The 16,690-nt window shown below is 45.4% G+C and overlaps 1 protein-coding gene across 4 annotated transcripts in view; it reads left to right on the plus strand.

Annotated features, from left to right (window-relative positions):
* The window catches only part of TSNARE1 (t-SNARE domain containing 1), a 458,997-nt gene that overhangs the window by 85,252 nt on the left and 357,055 nt on the right, over positions 1 to 16,690 (plus strand). For 3 of the 4 annotated variants that reach the window (XM_050313442.1, XM_050313469.1, XM_050313451.1), the window contains one exon: positions 14,925 to 15,047. In XM_050313442.1, the coding sequence (XP_050169399.1) occupies positions 14,963 to 15,047 (85 nt within the window). In that variant the 5' untranslated portion in view covers positions 14,925 to 14,962. Of the gene's footprint in view, positions 1 to 4,058; positions 4,197 to 14,924; positions 15,048 to 16,690 lie in introns of those variants that run through there. The other variant, XM_050313460.1, reaches the window with a different exon arrangement.

Here is a 16,690-nt window from a genome sequence, read left to right on the forward strand (position 1 = left end):
TCCTGTCGTTCACATTGGATCAAGTCAATAAAAACACCCACCAAACAATACAAAAAAAAATGGGACCAGTGAGATTAGAAAGGTTTGGATAGAGAATAATTAAAAAAAAAATCCTGTGTGGGAGTCTGTATTTCTATTCTGTGTTATGGGAATGCCAGTGGGATGGGAGTGCTGTGGGCATCACCATCCCTGGCTGAGAGCAGATCCAGGAGAGCAGGGTCTGCCTCTCACCTCACCTTACTGGGACCTAACTGTTTTTATACCTCATAACCACCTTAATTGACATTCATCCCTTACAGGGAAGTAATTACACAACATAATTACAGTATTTTTGTTAAAAGCAGTAAAGTGAAGCACAACACAGATGCATCTTTTTCACACCCTTTCATCAGGTGTGAACTTGGCACCTGTTAGTTCCTCGTGCCTGTTCCTGGCTTTAATCTCCAGACAGGCTTTACCTTCATAAATGCACTGATGGATTTAGGTTTGAGCCTTCCTGAACACAGAAGGAAGCTCAGCTGTGAAGCCTTGGTGTGTGACACAGGCCTCTGGTAATGCTCTTACTTTCTTCTTTTCTCCTTTCTCTTCACTCTTGGGTGATGGAGATCTGGTTGTGTTCAAATATGGCCCTTGGGGTTGTGTCTGACCTTGTTTGTAAGTCCAAGGTACTGGGATTGAGTGGAGGGCACAGTCCTCATGGTCATGGAAAGAGGCAAGGCCCAGCAGCTGACCAGAAGAGGCAAATTTCAAGTGTCCTGGCAGCTCTTGAGCAGTCCAGTTCTGTATTTTCCTGAAGGATTTCCTTCTGGAATTGTCATGTGAAGAGACAAAATGGGTCAGGAGAGAGATGTGCAAAGATGAGCCAAAATTAGGCCTGTTACGTGATTATACGAAGAGCATGAGAACAGGGCAGACAGGGCTTCTCCCAGTGTTTTCCTAAGTTTCTGCAGTCAGAGGTGGTACATTTAATCCCACACAATGTATTTTTATTCTTCTTTTTTTTCCCCTTCTTCTTCTTTTCATAGGCCTGTTGCATTTTTAAGACCGTGCAAGATTTCAGGATGCACAACAGCCCACGGAATGAAGTTCTTTCTTACTTAGTCTTTACTAAGAGGAGGAGTAGCTCCTTTCTTTCATTCCTGTCTCCTGGATTTGCTTCCTTACCTCCCTAGTTCTAGCACTGGAAAAAGAAGGGCTGATTTGCCTTTTCCAGATGACTCAGGAATTCATGGGGTGTTATTTTATTGGCTTTTCCACCACTCCAACATTCTTTTCCCAGTCTGACATGACCTCACCTGTTTAGTTCTTCTTCTGCATCAGGATGAAAGTGGCAGAATTAGATAAATCATGGAAATGTAGTAATAATGATAAACTTATAGGTAAATTTTAAGGTGTTCTTTTTTTTTTTTTTTTTTTTTTAATCTGTGGTATGTTTATGCTTCCTAGGAGTTGTCGTCATCTGCAGTCCCTCTCTCTACTGAAAAATAGTCACCTCCTGAGTATTTTGGCTTGCTCTCCAGTCTTCAGTGACTGTACTGACTTTAAGTCTCTCCCAGTAGCTGCAGGTGCTCAGATACTTTTTGCAGACACTGAGAAGTGAGTATCAGTCTGTTCTGTCCAAGTAACACGTGATAGGACAAGAAAAAACACCCTCAAGTTGTGCTCTCCCTCAAGGGGAGGTTTAGATTGGATATTAGGGAAAATTTCTTCACTGAAAGAGTTGTCAAACCCTGGAAGAGGTTTTCCAGGGCAGTGATGGAGTCACCACCCCAGGAGGGATTTAAAAGACACGTAGATGTGGCACTTGGGGACATGGTTTATTGGTGGGTTTGTCAGTGCCGGGTTAATGGTTGGACTCAATGATCTTAAAGGTCTTTCCAACTCAAAAAATTTGTGATTTAGGTGCCTTAATTTGGAGGTGGTTCCCACTCTTCTGCCAGCCTGGAAGGCTGTGCATCGCCAGACAGGTCTGCCAGCCCCACAAAGCACCTGAGATGGCAGCTTGGCACCTTTATTTAGACATTTGCATCCCACACTGTGTGTCCTGCCTTCATCAGGGTCTTATATATATATATGGATAATTGCCTAAAAAATACAACAGGAAAAAAAAAAGAAAGCAGTCTGTGTTTTTTAAGGGCAAATTTTCTCTCCTGTGCAGGGTTTGCCAGTCAGCTGGTTTGCTTTGGCTCCTTCAGGGCTTGGAGTCCTTCTCGCATGAGTCACGCGCTGAAGCGGAGCCGCTTTTCCTCCTTGATATTTGCACTTGGTTCCCTTTGGTGCCATCATGTGCTACAGGAGCTTATCAGCAGGAAGGAGGAGTCCTACAATGTGAACAAAGCTGGGAAATGAGCTGAAATAGGGCTTTGTGTGGTCTCTGGTTCGTAGCTGATTGGGGGCTGTGGCAGAGCAGGCCTGACCCGTACGGCTTTGTCAGCATGAGGGTGGATGTACCCCAAAATGTTTGTCTTCAGGGTGAAAGAAAGATGGGAAGGGGATGAGTTGAGCTCTCCCCAGGCTGCCTCGTGCCGTGATCTGTCTCTGCTTTGAGAGTGGAGCTGGTTTGGAGAAGAGAAGCTCCTTTGACAGCACATATTTACACATCCAGATGCTTCATGTGCTCTGTCTCGTCATCCTTGCCTGTGAGCCTTCAGACGAGGTGAAATCTCTTTTCTCCTGCTGTGCTAATCCTGCACTTGCCTGCCCTACTCTGCTGCAGGCAGGAGTTGTGCCAGGAGGCTCCACTCCATCGTGGTGAGCCCCCGCCTCCCTGGCAGATGAGGGTGGTTGTTAGTTGTGTTTTCCTAGGATTTGGGCAAATTTGTGGCTGTGTTTTTCTGCTGCATCCCTCTGGTGAATGTCTGTGGTCAAAAACATCTCAATTGCTTGTTCCTCAGTCCACATTGCCTAATTTTCATCCTGTTGCCTTGTTACAAGCAATGCCAGCAATTCCTTGCCTGCCTGTGATTTTGCTCCCACTGTGGAGCATCCCTTGCTTTAGAAACCTTTTTTTTTTCTTTTTCTTTTTTTTTTTTTTTTTTTTTTTTGTTTTATTTGAGGAGGGGAGAAGTTGAAATGCAGCCAGTCCAGGTGTCCACCCTTCCTCCTGCCTCAGGGAGGTTTTGTGTTGTGGTTTAAAAACACAGGCAGAAAGTCCTTCTGTGAGCAGCAGATTGATGGGGTATTTAAGAACCACTTGAAAGAATTAAGGGATCAACCACGTTCTCCATCGGTGAGGGGTCTTGGCAAAAGTGAATGAGTTGGAAAATTGACAGTGGTTGTTTTTCCTCAGATATGCACAGTGGCCCAGTGCGGGTTCAACAGAGGGTTCTTTAGCAAATTCACTTTATTCTGGCAGGAAAATCGTCTCCCAGCCACTGCTGACTCTGAGCTTGGAGTCCTGGTGGGTGGCCACAGAACACAGTGGAATTCTGAGGATCTTTCTGCGTTTTCTGATTGTTGGAGCACGTGGATTTTTTTTTTTTTGCCATGTGGTTTTTTCCTTCACCTCCCAGCGTGGCCATTGTTCAGAAATCTTTTATAGTCTTGTGTGAGGAGATGTAGGTGGAGTAACTGCAGAAGCACAATGGGTAGAGCAAGGGATGGAAATGTCAGAAGGGCTCTTGTCAGCAGAGGCTACAAGCTGACTCTCCTCACCTCCTCACGAGCTACAGGGTTGGTATGAAGAAGAAGAAGCAATGAGAACTTGTTTGGATTGCAGTATTCCCAACAGGTTTTGTGTGGGTGTATAAATACATGTGACCACAGTGGTTTCTTGACCTTTCTTTGAGGTTATTCTTGGGGGAAGGCAAGGACATTGAGGTGCTGGAGCGTGTCCAGAGCAGGGCAATAAAGCTGGTGAAGGGTCTGGAGAGTCTGTGAGGAGCAGCTGAGGGAGCTGGGGGGGCTCAACCTGGAGAAAAGGAGGCTCAGAGGGGACCTTCTCACTCCCTACAACTCCCTGAAATGAGGTTGTACTTGAGTGGGGTTTGGTCTCTTCTCCCAGGACACTTGTGCAACAGGACAAGAGGAAACAGCCTCAAGCTGCACCAGGGGAGGCTGAAGTTGAAAGAATTTCTTCACTGAAAGGGCTGTCAGGCCTTGGAAAGGGCTTCCCAGGGAGGTTTGGAGTCCCCACCCCTGGAGGTGTCCAAGGAAGGACTGGACGTGGCACTCAGTGCTCTGGGCTGGTTGACAAGGTGGGGATCGGTCACAGCTTGGACTTGGTGATCTTGGAGGTCTTTTCCAACCTTAATGATTCTGTGACTGATGATTCCATGGTTAGGCTGTGGTTACATAGTAGTTGTCTCCATGCCCATGTTCCAGTTAGTCACTGCTGTTGACTATTTTCTCAGTATCCTTGAAATATTTGGAAATATCTCTTATTCTCACCTCGATTGTGTGGATTTGTGGCTTCCTCTTTCTAATTTCCATTGTGGACTTGGCAGTGCTCAGTTAACAGTTGCATTCTATGATCTTAGAGGTCTTTCCCAACCTGAATGACTCTGTGATTCTGTCTTTTCCAAGGTGTCCTTTGCTTCCATGGCACCGTGGAGGTGTCCCAAGCCACCCTTTGTCTGATGTCCACATTCACTGGCATTTGATTTTTTCTTAAACATGTTTCATTTTACCTTCCTGAGTGTTGACCTCTGACTGGAAAGAAACTTGAAAACTGCTGTACAGAACCTCACTGGTTTTCTTTCAGTTCCCAGTTAAAAAAATAGCCCAAAACCAAACACCAAAAACCAAACCAAACCCAAAACCAAACCAAAACAAACAAATAAACAAAAATAAACTGAACCAAACCAAACCAAACCAAACAAACACAAAACAAAACAAAACAAAACAAAACAAAACAAAACAAAAAAACCAATCCAAACCCCAAAAATATCAGAAACCCCCCAATGAAACAAAACAATTATAAGAGAACACCAAGCAGAACACACAGCCCTTCCTTCCATCTTTTTCTCTCCTGGACATTAGGCTTTGAAGACCACTGTCCATCACGTGGCCAATGTGATAGTATTTTAATTGCCTCCTCTCCACAGCCTCCACATTTAGGATGAGAGGAAGTGCCACTGGAGGAGGTTTAGTTTGGATATTAGGAAAAACCTCTTCACTGAAAGGGTTGTCAGGCAGTGGAACAGTGGAAGTGGTGGAATTACCACCCCTGGAAATGTTCAGGAGGTGTGTGGATGTGGCACTTGGGGATTTGGTAGCTGTGGACACAGGGGTGGTGGTTTATCCTTCTGCAAGGTTTATTTAAAACGTGGTGCAGATGAGACCTTAGGCTGATGTGTATTCTCCTTGTGAGCATTGAATAGCAATATTCCTACTTTGGGAACTGGTGCATAGGAAACGAGCCATGTTTGGTTATAGTGGAGCAAGATCTTGGGATTTAATAATCTATTCCTTTATTAATTCACCATTTTGCCCTGCATCTTCTGCCCCCACAGGATTTCAGCTCTGTCTATCAAGGTGCTTCTGTGGGTTCAAAATCTGTCGCCGTCCTCAGATTCATTTTTCATTATTCTGTTGAAATCCAATATAAATTTATAAATGCCATTTCTCATTTTGTTGAGCTGACCTGGTGTGTTGCAGTTGGTCTTTGTCCATTCGTGCGTGTACATCTTTTATAATTAATAAGTTTACTCGAACGTCAGAGTAGCAAACTAGACACCAGTTCCCTCTTTCCTGAGTTCCTCCTCCCTGGTTTTTCTTGCAGCAAATAGATATTAATATTCATCTTTTGTAAGCAGTGAAAAGGCAGATGAAACCTGGATTCTGAACTGACTGGAAATTTAATTTTGCTGTTCACTGAAATATGTAATACTCCTGTGTTTGTCAAGCATATGGATAGATTAAGACTGTTCTACATGCAAGGTTCACAAAAAGCAGACAAGAGGGCACAAAACAGCAAATAGAAGGTGGCAATGCAGGTAAAAAAATAGAAAGAAAACCCTGGGTGGTCTAGAGGCAACACGGTTTTGAGGCATTTGTACTCAGGCAGTTCAGGATTGGAAGCTGCCTGGATCATCTAGACATCATCTAGATCATCATCTCCTGCAGGAGCCAGAAGAAATGTTGTTCAACCATGATATTAATGTCAGTTTAAAAAATAGGAAGGGTGACATCACATCTTGATCAAGATGAGCTAACAGTGACCTGGCATCTAAGTCATCCAAGCACTGCCACCCCTTTAGTCTGGAGCAGTGGGAAATGTGACATCCAGCTCGGTGGCCACAGACTCCCAAACAACTTTGGTCTCCCAAAGACTGTCTCCTTCTTTTCTCTTGATCTAAACTCCTCGGTATCAGGGAAGCCTGATTGCTTTTCCAGGTGTAAAGACATTTGGGTCCTGAGGGCTGACCTTGTTTGCACAATCGCTCTGTCATTTGTCACGCTCGGCTGCTGCTCTGGGGCACCAAACTGTTTCAGTGTGTGCTGCCCTCATGCTTTGAAGATGGAAGGCATCCATCTTTCCGTGGCATCTGTGATCCTTTTTGCTGGAAAACTTTTTTTCCAACAGATAGTTTTGCTCTCAGAAGTTTATACAGCTTAAATGGGGGGGCAGGGGGGAGGGTCTATGAATCTGAGGCTCCCAAGCTGAACAAAATCCATCCAACCCTTCTTCTTGGCATTTGCCTGAGGCCAACCGCAGGATTTGAAGGCTGCTTTCTGTTCTCTTGTGAGGAGATGTGCAGTCAGGTTGATGTGGAAGGAGAGCCTGTGTATTGAAGTGGCAGCTGGGACCGACACGAAAGGAGCACAACCAGCTTCCAGATTGCTTTCCTTACCTCTGTTCTCCGTGTCTGGAATTTGTGTACTGGGAAATGGATACAGAGGACTTGCAGGCATCCATTCCTTCCCACCTCTGGTGCTTGTGGTTTCCTTCTCCTCTCTGTAGCACGTTAGCCCATCTGATCTGAAGTCCTCTGACATCAGTAGGAGGCCTTAGGTGGAGACATCATGAGCTTGGTGGGGGTGGAGGTGCCTTTTCGATGGGCAGGAAAGGGTCTGGTGTGCCTGGTGAGTGCTGCTGGCTGCAGATCTTGGGGATGACTGGCTGATGAAAGGAGGGGTGAGGCAGAAGCTGTTCCTGTTGGCTTTGCATAGTGCTGCTGAGCTGGTGGAAAAATGAGATTAGGCAAAGGCTGCAATCAAATGTGCTGAGAACAGCCAGAGCTCTCAGTGTCATCAGAATTAGGAGCACAGTGAACCCACTGTCTCTATTTGTGTCTCCGTGTGTATCTCCATAAAATGTCATGGATCTCTTATCTCATTGTCTCTGACCTCTCAGCCTATTGTGATAGTATCTGTTCCCAGGACAAGGTGCTCTGCTCCTGGAGACATCTCCAATGGCAGCTGTACGGCAGGCAAGAAAACTAAATCCGTTGGGAAAGCAATCGGATGCTTTCTTCAAATTAGGCTTTTTTTTTTTTTTTTTCATTGTTTTTTAGCAAATGCCAAGAGGGGCAGAAACAGCTCATTTCTGGGGTAGTCTGTGCTGGTTTTCCTTTGCACCAACTCCACGGTGCCCTCGGGCCGTGGGCGTTCTGCTCTGCGGTGCCTCAGCTGGAGGAGGGGAGACAGGAGCAGGTTCAGGGTGTTGAGTCAGGTTGTTTACAGCCCCAAGTGATGTCACACCAGTCCAGTGCTGCAGAAGCATCTCTAGAAGCTTCTGGGAGTCTGTTCAGTTTGTGCAAGGTCTGATTATAGATAGAATGCCCCAGGGTGTTGTTGTTGTTGTTTTTTTCGTTGGTCGTATTTTGTGTCTCGTCAAGCCAGACTAGACAATGAGGTCCTCAGGCTGTGGGGACAGGGATGATTTCACTCTCCAAGGACCTTCCATCAGTTTTAAAACTTAATTGGGAAGCAAAGTGGGAGGAAGCAGCTGTATTGCTGCACTCGCCAGTGCTGCTCCATGCAGGACATCGCTCCTGCACCACTCCCCTGTCAGTCATTTCTTCAGCTCCTTGCACTGCTTTCCTCACCTTGCCTGCCCAGAGCCACCCCAGAACATGATGTTAATATTACAAAACATCACAAAAAGATCCAGGATGGAATAAATTGCCTCAAAGCACAGACTGAAAAAGGGGAAAGTCATCCCCTCCAGCTATTCTGACTGACCTCTGACAGCCCTCTTATGAGGCACTTGGGGATTTGGGCAATTACACCAATCCAGTGCTAAAATCATTGAGTAAAAAAAACCAAACCCCTACAAAACAAAACAAAAGTGATTCAACAGCAGAGCTTGCTCATGAATTCAGGCTCTCTGAGAAACAGGCAGGAGGCATTTTTTCCAGGTGAACAGCATAAAGGTTTATCGAGTTTTGGTTTTAATAATTGAGAAAAACCCAGAGAAGATAAGCTAAAAAGCAGCATGTCGGTGACACGAGGGACAGAGTCAACTCTGGGAGCAGAAGTCTTTGCCAGATATGGCCTTTTCTCTCATGCCCTCAAAAAACTTTCATATTAACCAAGTTAGTCCTGGTTGAAGATGTCCCTGCTCATTACAGGGGGGTTGTGTTAGTTGACCTTTAAAGGTGCCTTCCAACCCAAACTGTTCTATGATCTGTTGTACTCTGCCAACAGGAGGGATCTGTATCTGTCTATCCATTTTTTTATCCATTTTATCCATATATTCATTTCATCCATGAAATGGAGGCAGCTGTATGGAAAGCAAGACAGTGCTGAGTGTTCTCCCTTGTGGTTCATGTGTAAACAAGTCTCCTAATGAGAAATGAAAGGAGGAGGTCAGTCTGTTTAGTTCATCTGAGAGAAGGTTAAGAGGCAACTCCTAACAGAGTGGCTGGGGCTGATCCTTCATTAAGTGGAGCCTCAGAGAGGCTCTTGTGGAAAGAGGTGACCTTCTCTGAGTAGAGGCTGCAGGTGATGGTGGGTAAAGACAATTTGTGTGAAATAATCTGCTCTTTCTTTATGAAGAAGGTCGGGCTGGTTGGTAGAAGGATTTTATCTGGGTGAAAAGCCTCAGAAAAATCTATCCCATGTTGGTTATCCAGAAGTGGAGGTGTCACCATCACTACTCACTTCTGAGCGAGTCCGGAGGGAGGCCACAAAGATGATCTGAGAGCTGGAGCATCTCTGCTCTAGAGACAGGCTGAGAGAGCTGGGGTTGTTCATCCCGGTGAAGAGAAGGCTCCAGGAAGACCTCAGAGCCCTTACCAGTGCCTAAAGGGGCTCCAAGAGAGCTGGAGAGGGACTGGACAAGGGGTGGAGTGACAGGACAAAGGGGAATGGCTTCACACTGACAGAGAGCAGGTTAGTGAAGGTGTTAGACAGGACTGGACCCCGTATTGACTCCAAGCAGTGTTGGCCAGTCTGATCACCTTCAGGTGTAAAGAGACCTTTCTGCTTTTTTACTTTTCCCAAAGATTCTCTGTCCTTCCTCTTAGGCTCTCCCGATGTCTCAGTTCATCCTCCCAGCTTTGGTTTAGAGCTATTCCCATGTCTTGTCCAACAGGAATGAAAAGAATGTTTCCCTCCTGTCTGTTTTCATCAGCCTTGCACAGATTTGAAGGCTCAAGTTTTCCCATCAGTCTTCTGTAGGAAAAGCAACCCCTTTTACTCAATCTCTCCTATCAGGTTATGTTCTCTTGACCTGTTGTCGTTCTCCAAGTTCCCTCTAGACTCTCTCCTGCCTCTGACAAAGTCTTTGCTGGGACTTGTTGCCCACAGCTGAGGATTCTGCAGTGTGGGGTCAAGCAAAAGGTTTGCTTTCCACGTCCAAAAGATTGTAATCCTATTTATACATCCCCTGATGATGCCTGCCACTGTTACAGGAAATATCACTGCAGACTCCTGTTCAGCTTGAAGTCCAGGGCATCCTTCCATCCTCCTCTGCAGCACTGGCCAGCAGTTCCCCATCCTCTGTTGGTGCTGCTACTGAATTCAGGCCCCTGCAGTTGAGCTGAATTATACAGTGTCTTATTTTCTCTGTTGGACATCACTTGTGGTTTCATAGGATTGTTCTGAAGGCTGGAGCTGTCCTGTAACCTCCCTGTCTGGTGTCATCTGTGTGTGTAATGAGACTCATCCCATTTCCATCACCACTGCTCAAAATACAACTGGAAGGAGCAGAGTGGCCACAGTTTAAATGGCTTTAAACTGAAGGGGAGCAGGTTTAGATTAGTAAATAGTCAGAGTAATTGTCCCTCAGTCAGCCAAGAGGGCCATGGATGGCTCTCAGGTTGCTTCAGGCATCATAGGAGGAAAATCATAGAATCCCAGATGTGGGAAAGAACCTCAGGAGTTCCTCTTGTCCAACCCCACTCCTCAGAGCAGGGGCACCTGGAGCAGATTACTCAGGCCCGTGTTCAGTCAGGATTTGAATAAAGATGGGGACTCCAGAACGTCTCTGTGCAGCCTGTGCTGACGTTTGACCACCCTCACTGTCAAAAAAAAACCCCAAAAAAACCACAAAACAAACATGAAAGCCACTCCAAATCCCCGCAAAAATCACCTTTTTTTTTTTTTTTTTTTTTGGTAGTTTTTACAGTGGAATTTCTCGTCTTTCAATCCATTGACTCTTGTCTTGTCACTGAGCACCACCAAGAAGAGTCTGACTCCATCATATTTGCTGCTTTCCATCAGATATTTAGACACCTTAATACCACTGACACACACACACACACACACACACACACACATCCTTCTCTTCTCCAGACTGAACAGTCCCAGCTCCCTCAACCTCTCTTCATAAACCAGATGCTCCCATCCTTCAATCATCTTCATGGCCCTTCGCTGGATTTGCTCTAATATGTCCATGTCTGTCCTCCTTTTCCAGTTCTTTCCAGTGTGCTCATGTCTTTCTCAGTCCAACTCAACTTTAAAAACATCTGACTTGTCTGAAGGGCTGTTGTGGTTTAACTCCAGCTGGGAACTTAAGCAGCACAAATCCATTTTCTCACCTCCCCCATCAGGATGGTGGAAAAGAATTGGAAGGGTAAAAGTGAGAAAGCTCATGTGTTGAGACAGGAACAGTTTAATAATTTAAATAATAATAATAATAAAAATAATAATAATTTCTTCCATGCTGAAACTCACCTTTCATTCCTATCACTACTAGTTCTGCCCACCTGAGTGGCTCTAAATGGAGACTGGTGGGTGTAGGAGAACTCTTAAATAGTTTTTCCTGCTTGGTTTTACTTACCAGTTTCCTTCCCAGTCCAAGAAACATGGACCAACCCTTTCCTTGAAATGCTACATCATATTATAATTATGGCATGATTGACTTCCACAGAATATAGAAAGCAAGAAGTAGTTGCATGTTGTTAAAATACAAATTCATGCCTCTGGTAGGATGGATGCCCTTTTAGTCTGGCTTGGATGTGGTTGTTCCTTCATTTGTATTTTAGGTGATGAGGATAAAACTGTGATAACATCTTTTTTTCTTCCTTTTTTCTCCTTTCTTTTTTCTTTTTCTTTATTTTTTTCCCTGTTTTCAGTATGTTAGGAAATGCTTGTTCCAATTTGTATGAACTGCCTTCACAGTAAATTGGACAAGTGTCCCTGAGGAGCAGTAGACAAAAGCCCTGGGAAGTGCCATGGGGATGGGGAGGGAAATGCTTTTATTGCCAATCAAATTAAAGGCATTTAGATCTGCTCTTAAATTTCCCTGTAAATATATTACTGTGGGGTAAGAATGTGACTCCAGAGCTGTGTGAATAAGGGATATTTCAATGGTTTAGTAGGATGGGGTGGGAGGCGGCTGTTGCTAAAAAGGTTGGTTAAGCTGAAACAAAATATTTCATTTTCAATTCTATTTTTCCTCCATTACAAGGAGAAAAAGCTTTAAAATGGAAACACGCTCTGAAAAGGATAAATCAACACGAAACATTTGGAGTGTTCCAAAAGCCCCCCCTCTCCCTCCGCTCCCCTTTCCACTCTGTTGGAGAAAAAAATAGACACATTCACTGTTTGCCAAAGCAACTCTTGCCCAGTTGTAATCAAGTCATTTTACAACATGGTGTAGACTTTCACTCCGTGTTCGTTGTTGTGTCCTGGGGAAGTCGTGGCAGCAAATGCTTCCACTTGCTTATCTGTGAAGAGAAAGGGTGGGTGAGGATCAGCCTCTGTAGAGAGGCTGTTTCCAGGCTGTTTGGTTGCCCCGCATCCCTGCTTACAGTGGATTTGATCTGTAGCCACGATGGGAGGTAAAAATAAAAAGATAATTCCTTTTCCCTGCCCAAAAACTTTCTTTTGACTGTGTTCCATGTGCCCATATTCTCCCAGATAAGAGTTTTGCTGGGTCTTGGGTTGGGTTTTGTGGTGACAACCTGGGAGAGGTGAGGTTTGTTCCCAGTCCGCTGCAGTCACCACTCCCCAAGTGAATCTTCCACAGTTTCTTGTGGTGTTTCGTGGTAACCATGAAGAATTTGCATCGTGACATCATAGAATCATGGAATGGTTTGAGTTTGGGGGGGATCTTAAAGACCCTCTAGTTCCACCTCCTTGCCCTGGGTAGGGACACCTTCTGCCATCCCAGGTTGCTCCAAGCCCTGTCCAACCTGGCCTTGGACACTTCCAGGGATGGGGCAGCCACAATTTGTCTGGGATAACTGTACCAGTGACTCACCACCCAGTGAATACAGAATTTCTTCCAAACAGCTGATCTGAGCCTCCCCTCTGTCAGTTTAAAGCCACTACCCTTTGTCCTGTCACTCTATGACCTTCTGAAAAGTTCCTCTCCACGTCTCTTGCAGACCCTCTGTAGGTACTGCAAGTTGCTCTAAGGTCTCCCAGGAGAGAGAATAATTGCAGAGTGTATTTCCACAGAGCTTAAAGTTTTACAGTTTCACGGAGTTGACACGACAATTGTTGTGTTGCTGAGTGTCCTGCAAACCCTTGGTTTACAAGTTTGCTGTTTGGTTCCTCTTATTCTCCCCTTTTTCTGTCTCCTGAATGCACACACACAAGTACACTCCTCTTCCTCTTCCTCCTCTTCCTCTTCCTCCTTCTCCTCCTCCTCCTCTTCCTCCTCCTCTCTCTGGCTGCTTGGGCTCTCACAGGTTTGGTTTCCATAAGTTTGGACTGCAGGCTGCTTCCCTGAAATGAGGGATTTATGGCCTGGGGGCACCTGCAGCCTCAGGTGCCAATTATGTGAGTACCTGGTACTCTGAGGCCGGGAGGGGAAGCTGCACTCTGGATTTTCTCCACTTTTTATGGCTCTGGCTCCCAACCCTTGCTGTCTCAAGGCAGTTGCACTTTCATCCTCTTTCATGTGTCTGGCCCAATTAAGGCAGGATGGAGAGTGATTCCTTTTGGTCCAAGAGTTTCCCTGTCTGGTGAATCTCAGCAGTGATTTTTTTTGCTTGGTTTTGAAACTCTGGAAGAAAAAAGGATAAGGGAGTACAACAGGTGCCTGAGGCCCCTGGACTGTTCCCAGCACAGGGCAGAACTGGGAATTTCTGGTGCTCTGCTTTCCCTGGGGGACAAACCAAAGGAATGCTTGCAAGTACATGGCTCTGCCAGTGCATCCCAAAAGAGGCTTTAGCCTCTTCCTGAGGTATTTATCAGTCCATACCTCAGAGTATCATGCCTGGGAGACCTTATTGTGGCCTTTCAATACTTAAATGGGACTTACAGGAAAAGTGGGAACAGACTTTTCAGCAGGGCCTGTGGTGGGTAATGGTTTTAAGCTAAAAGAGAGTAGACACAGAGTAGATATGATGAGGAATTTTTTTTATGGTGAGGGTGGTGAAACACAGGCACAGGCTGCCCAGGGAGGTGGTAGATTCCACATGCCTGGAAATGTTTAAGTCCAGGTTGGATGGGGCTCTGAGCAGCCTGATCTAGTGGAAGGTGCCCCTGTCCATGGCAGTAGGATTGGATGAGGTGACCTTTAAATATTCCCACCAATCTAAACCAACCACTCTGTGATTCTACCACGGCACTAAAAGTGCTGCAGTGATTGTAGGAGAGGGTGGTTTGTTGGCTGAGTTAGTTTGCTTGTCCTTCAGTCAAAAAAATTACATTTATATGTCAGAGCAAACCCCTGCATGGAGGGCAGGTGGTCTTCCCAGTCATCTCACTCCCATGTCTCCTCTCCATTGGACTCTCCCAGAAGGCCACACTGTCTTTTACCCTTTTTTTGGTGGTATTCACACCTGTTTAGTTTGATTTGATTTGGGTTTTTTTTTCATAGCCTTGATGTAAGAAAGCAGTAGCTGGGTTTATCCTGTAGCACTTTCCATCATCATCTCCATGCCTTAGAGTTGAGCTGTTTTTCCCATCAAAGTCTTGGGACACTGTTGATTTGCTGGAGGCTTTCTGTGGCCATGGTGAAACCCTGTGGATGGGGAGTTGGGAAGGGGGGATGGAGGAGTCTTTCTCTGACAGTGCTGCATTGATTTCATCCTGCTGCTGCTACCTTAGGCCTTGCAGTTTTTTAAATTTAATTTTTTTTTTTTTTTTAACCATCAAGGAAAAATAACTCTGGCTCCAGTATTTTTACTGGAAGCCCAGGAGCTTATGATATAGCAGCAAACTGTCCCTTTTGAGAGCTCATCAAGCCTGCAGTGTGATGGATGGACTCTCAGCCAGCTGTGTACTGGTAATGTTCCAGAAGACAGCATTACCTGTTTTTTGACTGAGTGCTTGCTTAGTCTTTGCCCACCAGCTCAGGATCTCAAAGCACTTTGTGAGCAGCGAGGAATTAAGAGTTGCCCTTTAAGGATGGAGAAAATAAGACACAGGGAGGTCAAATGACTGGTTTGTCCCCAAGATCGTTTGTAGCCCAGAAAACCTGGATTTTAGTGCTTTTAATTTTTTGCAGGTGGACATCCTGGAGTTTGGAGATTGCCCTGTATCTTTTATTTGTCCTTTCAGTCCACTTGTTTTCTTAGACTACTGGGGTTTAACTGACTTTTAACACGGCTGTGTCTGTCTTTTTCTCTGTTTTTTAGGTTTGAAGTGTAATCCCACATCCATCACTATCTAGAAAATGTCTTATGGATCCATTGATGGGAGTGGATTTGGGAGCAGGAACCCATTTGGAGGCCCTTCGAGACAAGGCTATCAACCTCTCGGTAAAGTATCGATCCCTTGCTGGAATTTATTCTCCCTGACTCCCTGAGGACTGAAATTTTCCTTGCTCAGGTTCAGTGTGGCTGGTGTATAAATACCAAACTCTCACCAGGGGTCATTTCTGACGCTGATTTTCAGAGGTGGAAACCAAACTTGTTGAGTTTGATTTGTGTGATGAGGCCCAATGTGTTTCTGTGCTCGGGGTTTGAGACTGCAACTAATGAGGATTCTGGAGGAATTTTGGGGGATTAAAAGGAGAAATGTGGAGTATTCTCTAGGCCTGCTTGTGTCTGTCCTCATCTCCCCATCACCTTTGCAAGAAGTTGGTCTAAATGGTTGATGTGGGGCTGGTTGTGGGTGCAGTGGTGGTGGAGCTAGATGGGGAGATGTACAAAATGCAGTGGGCTGTGCTTCCCCAGACAATCACCTGAGTGCTGTGGAGTGGAGGCTGCTTGAACCTGGGAAAGGTGCTTGGATGTGGCAACAACAGGGGCAAAAACTTCCTCTGGGAATGCTGAAACATCCAAATGGCAGTGGATTCTTTCCTGGTGGCATGTTTTTAAGCAGAGACCAGATGTACTCTCCTTACCTGTCCCCCCACCCCACTTGCCCCAGAGGACTCGAGAAATGCTGAAGCAGAAAGGAAAAAGCACCCAGGTGCCAACCTGCGTATCTGAATTGGTCCCCAAGGCAAACCTGCTCTTCTTGAAAGGAAATTCATTGTGTAACTGCCATAATGTGGAGCACAGCTAATGGTTAGAACCTCCTGATTTTGTGTGTTGAAGGTGTTGACTCTGCCGTGTCCCATTCCTGACACAGGCAGGTTGTAGGACGGATCCTTTGCCAGAACTTGGTTCTGAGGTTGTCCCTGTTGATGTGAGGCTGCAGGTGGAAGGTGGGTCTCATCCTGCCCAATTCTGAGCAGCATGGGAAGGTAAAAAACCCACATCTGCAGCTGCCCAGATGTGCATCAGACCCCAATCCAAGTGGACAGTTGCTGTAGGGCTGGTTTGGGTTAATCTAGTCTGGCTTTCAGCAATTCTTGTTAACTGGGACGCATCCTTCATTTAATTTTGGTCCTGGGCCTGGCTTGCACTGGAGGATGAGGCTGCAGGGTCTACAATGTGGACACAATGTGGAGTTGAGACCTTTGCAGGACCATCAGGAAATGGGAACCTGTAACATCATTTTGCACCAGGGAAAAGAACATCACCCTTCTCTTCACTGGCCTTTGATTTCAGCTGTACCATTCACTGATGCAGCCTGAGTTGGTTTTCATGTTTTGAGGGTTGCAAATGTTCTTTGTTTTGCAAATAGCTGTTCTTCCTGGATGGAAATATGTAGAAAAGCAGAGAAGTTTCTCTCGGTTTTCTGTTTTCTTATGAGTTTGGGTGTAATTATGATTTTTCTCTTTGAACGGGGAGAAGGTATTGAAGTGAGTGAGAGCTGCCTGTTCAGTTGTAAATAGTGATTTCTAGGCTATTCTACAAGGCAGAATTAAAGGCATAAAAGCAAGGAAGAATGGGATACTTGGGCACAATCAAAGAACCATGAGAAAAGAGAATTGAAATGTGGACTAGACAAATGATGAATCTCAGTGCATTGTAGCTTAGGTTAGAAAAAACATGAATATTTATTGTGCTGT

This window comes from Myiozetetes cayanensis, unplaced genomic scaffold, assembly GCF_022539395.1.
Source record: "Myiozetetes cayanensis isolate MyiCay16 unplaced genomic scaffold, myiCay2020 scf1, whole genome shotgun sequence".
Classification (NCBI taxonomy): Eukaryota; Metazoa; Chordata; class Aves; order Passeriformes; family Tyrannidae; genus Myiozetetes; species Myiozetetes cayanensis.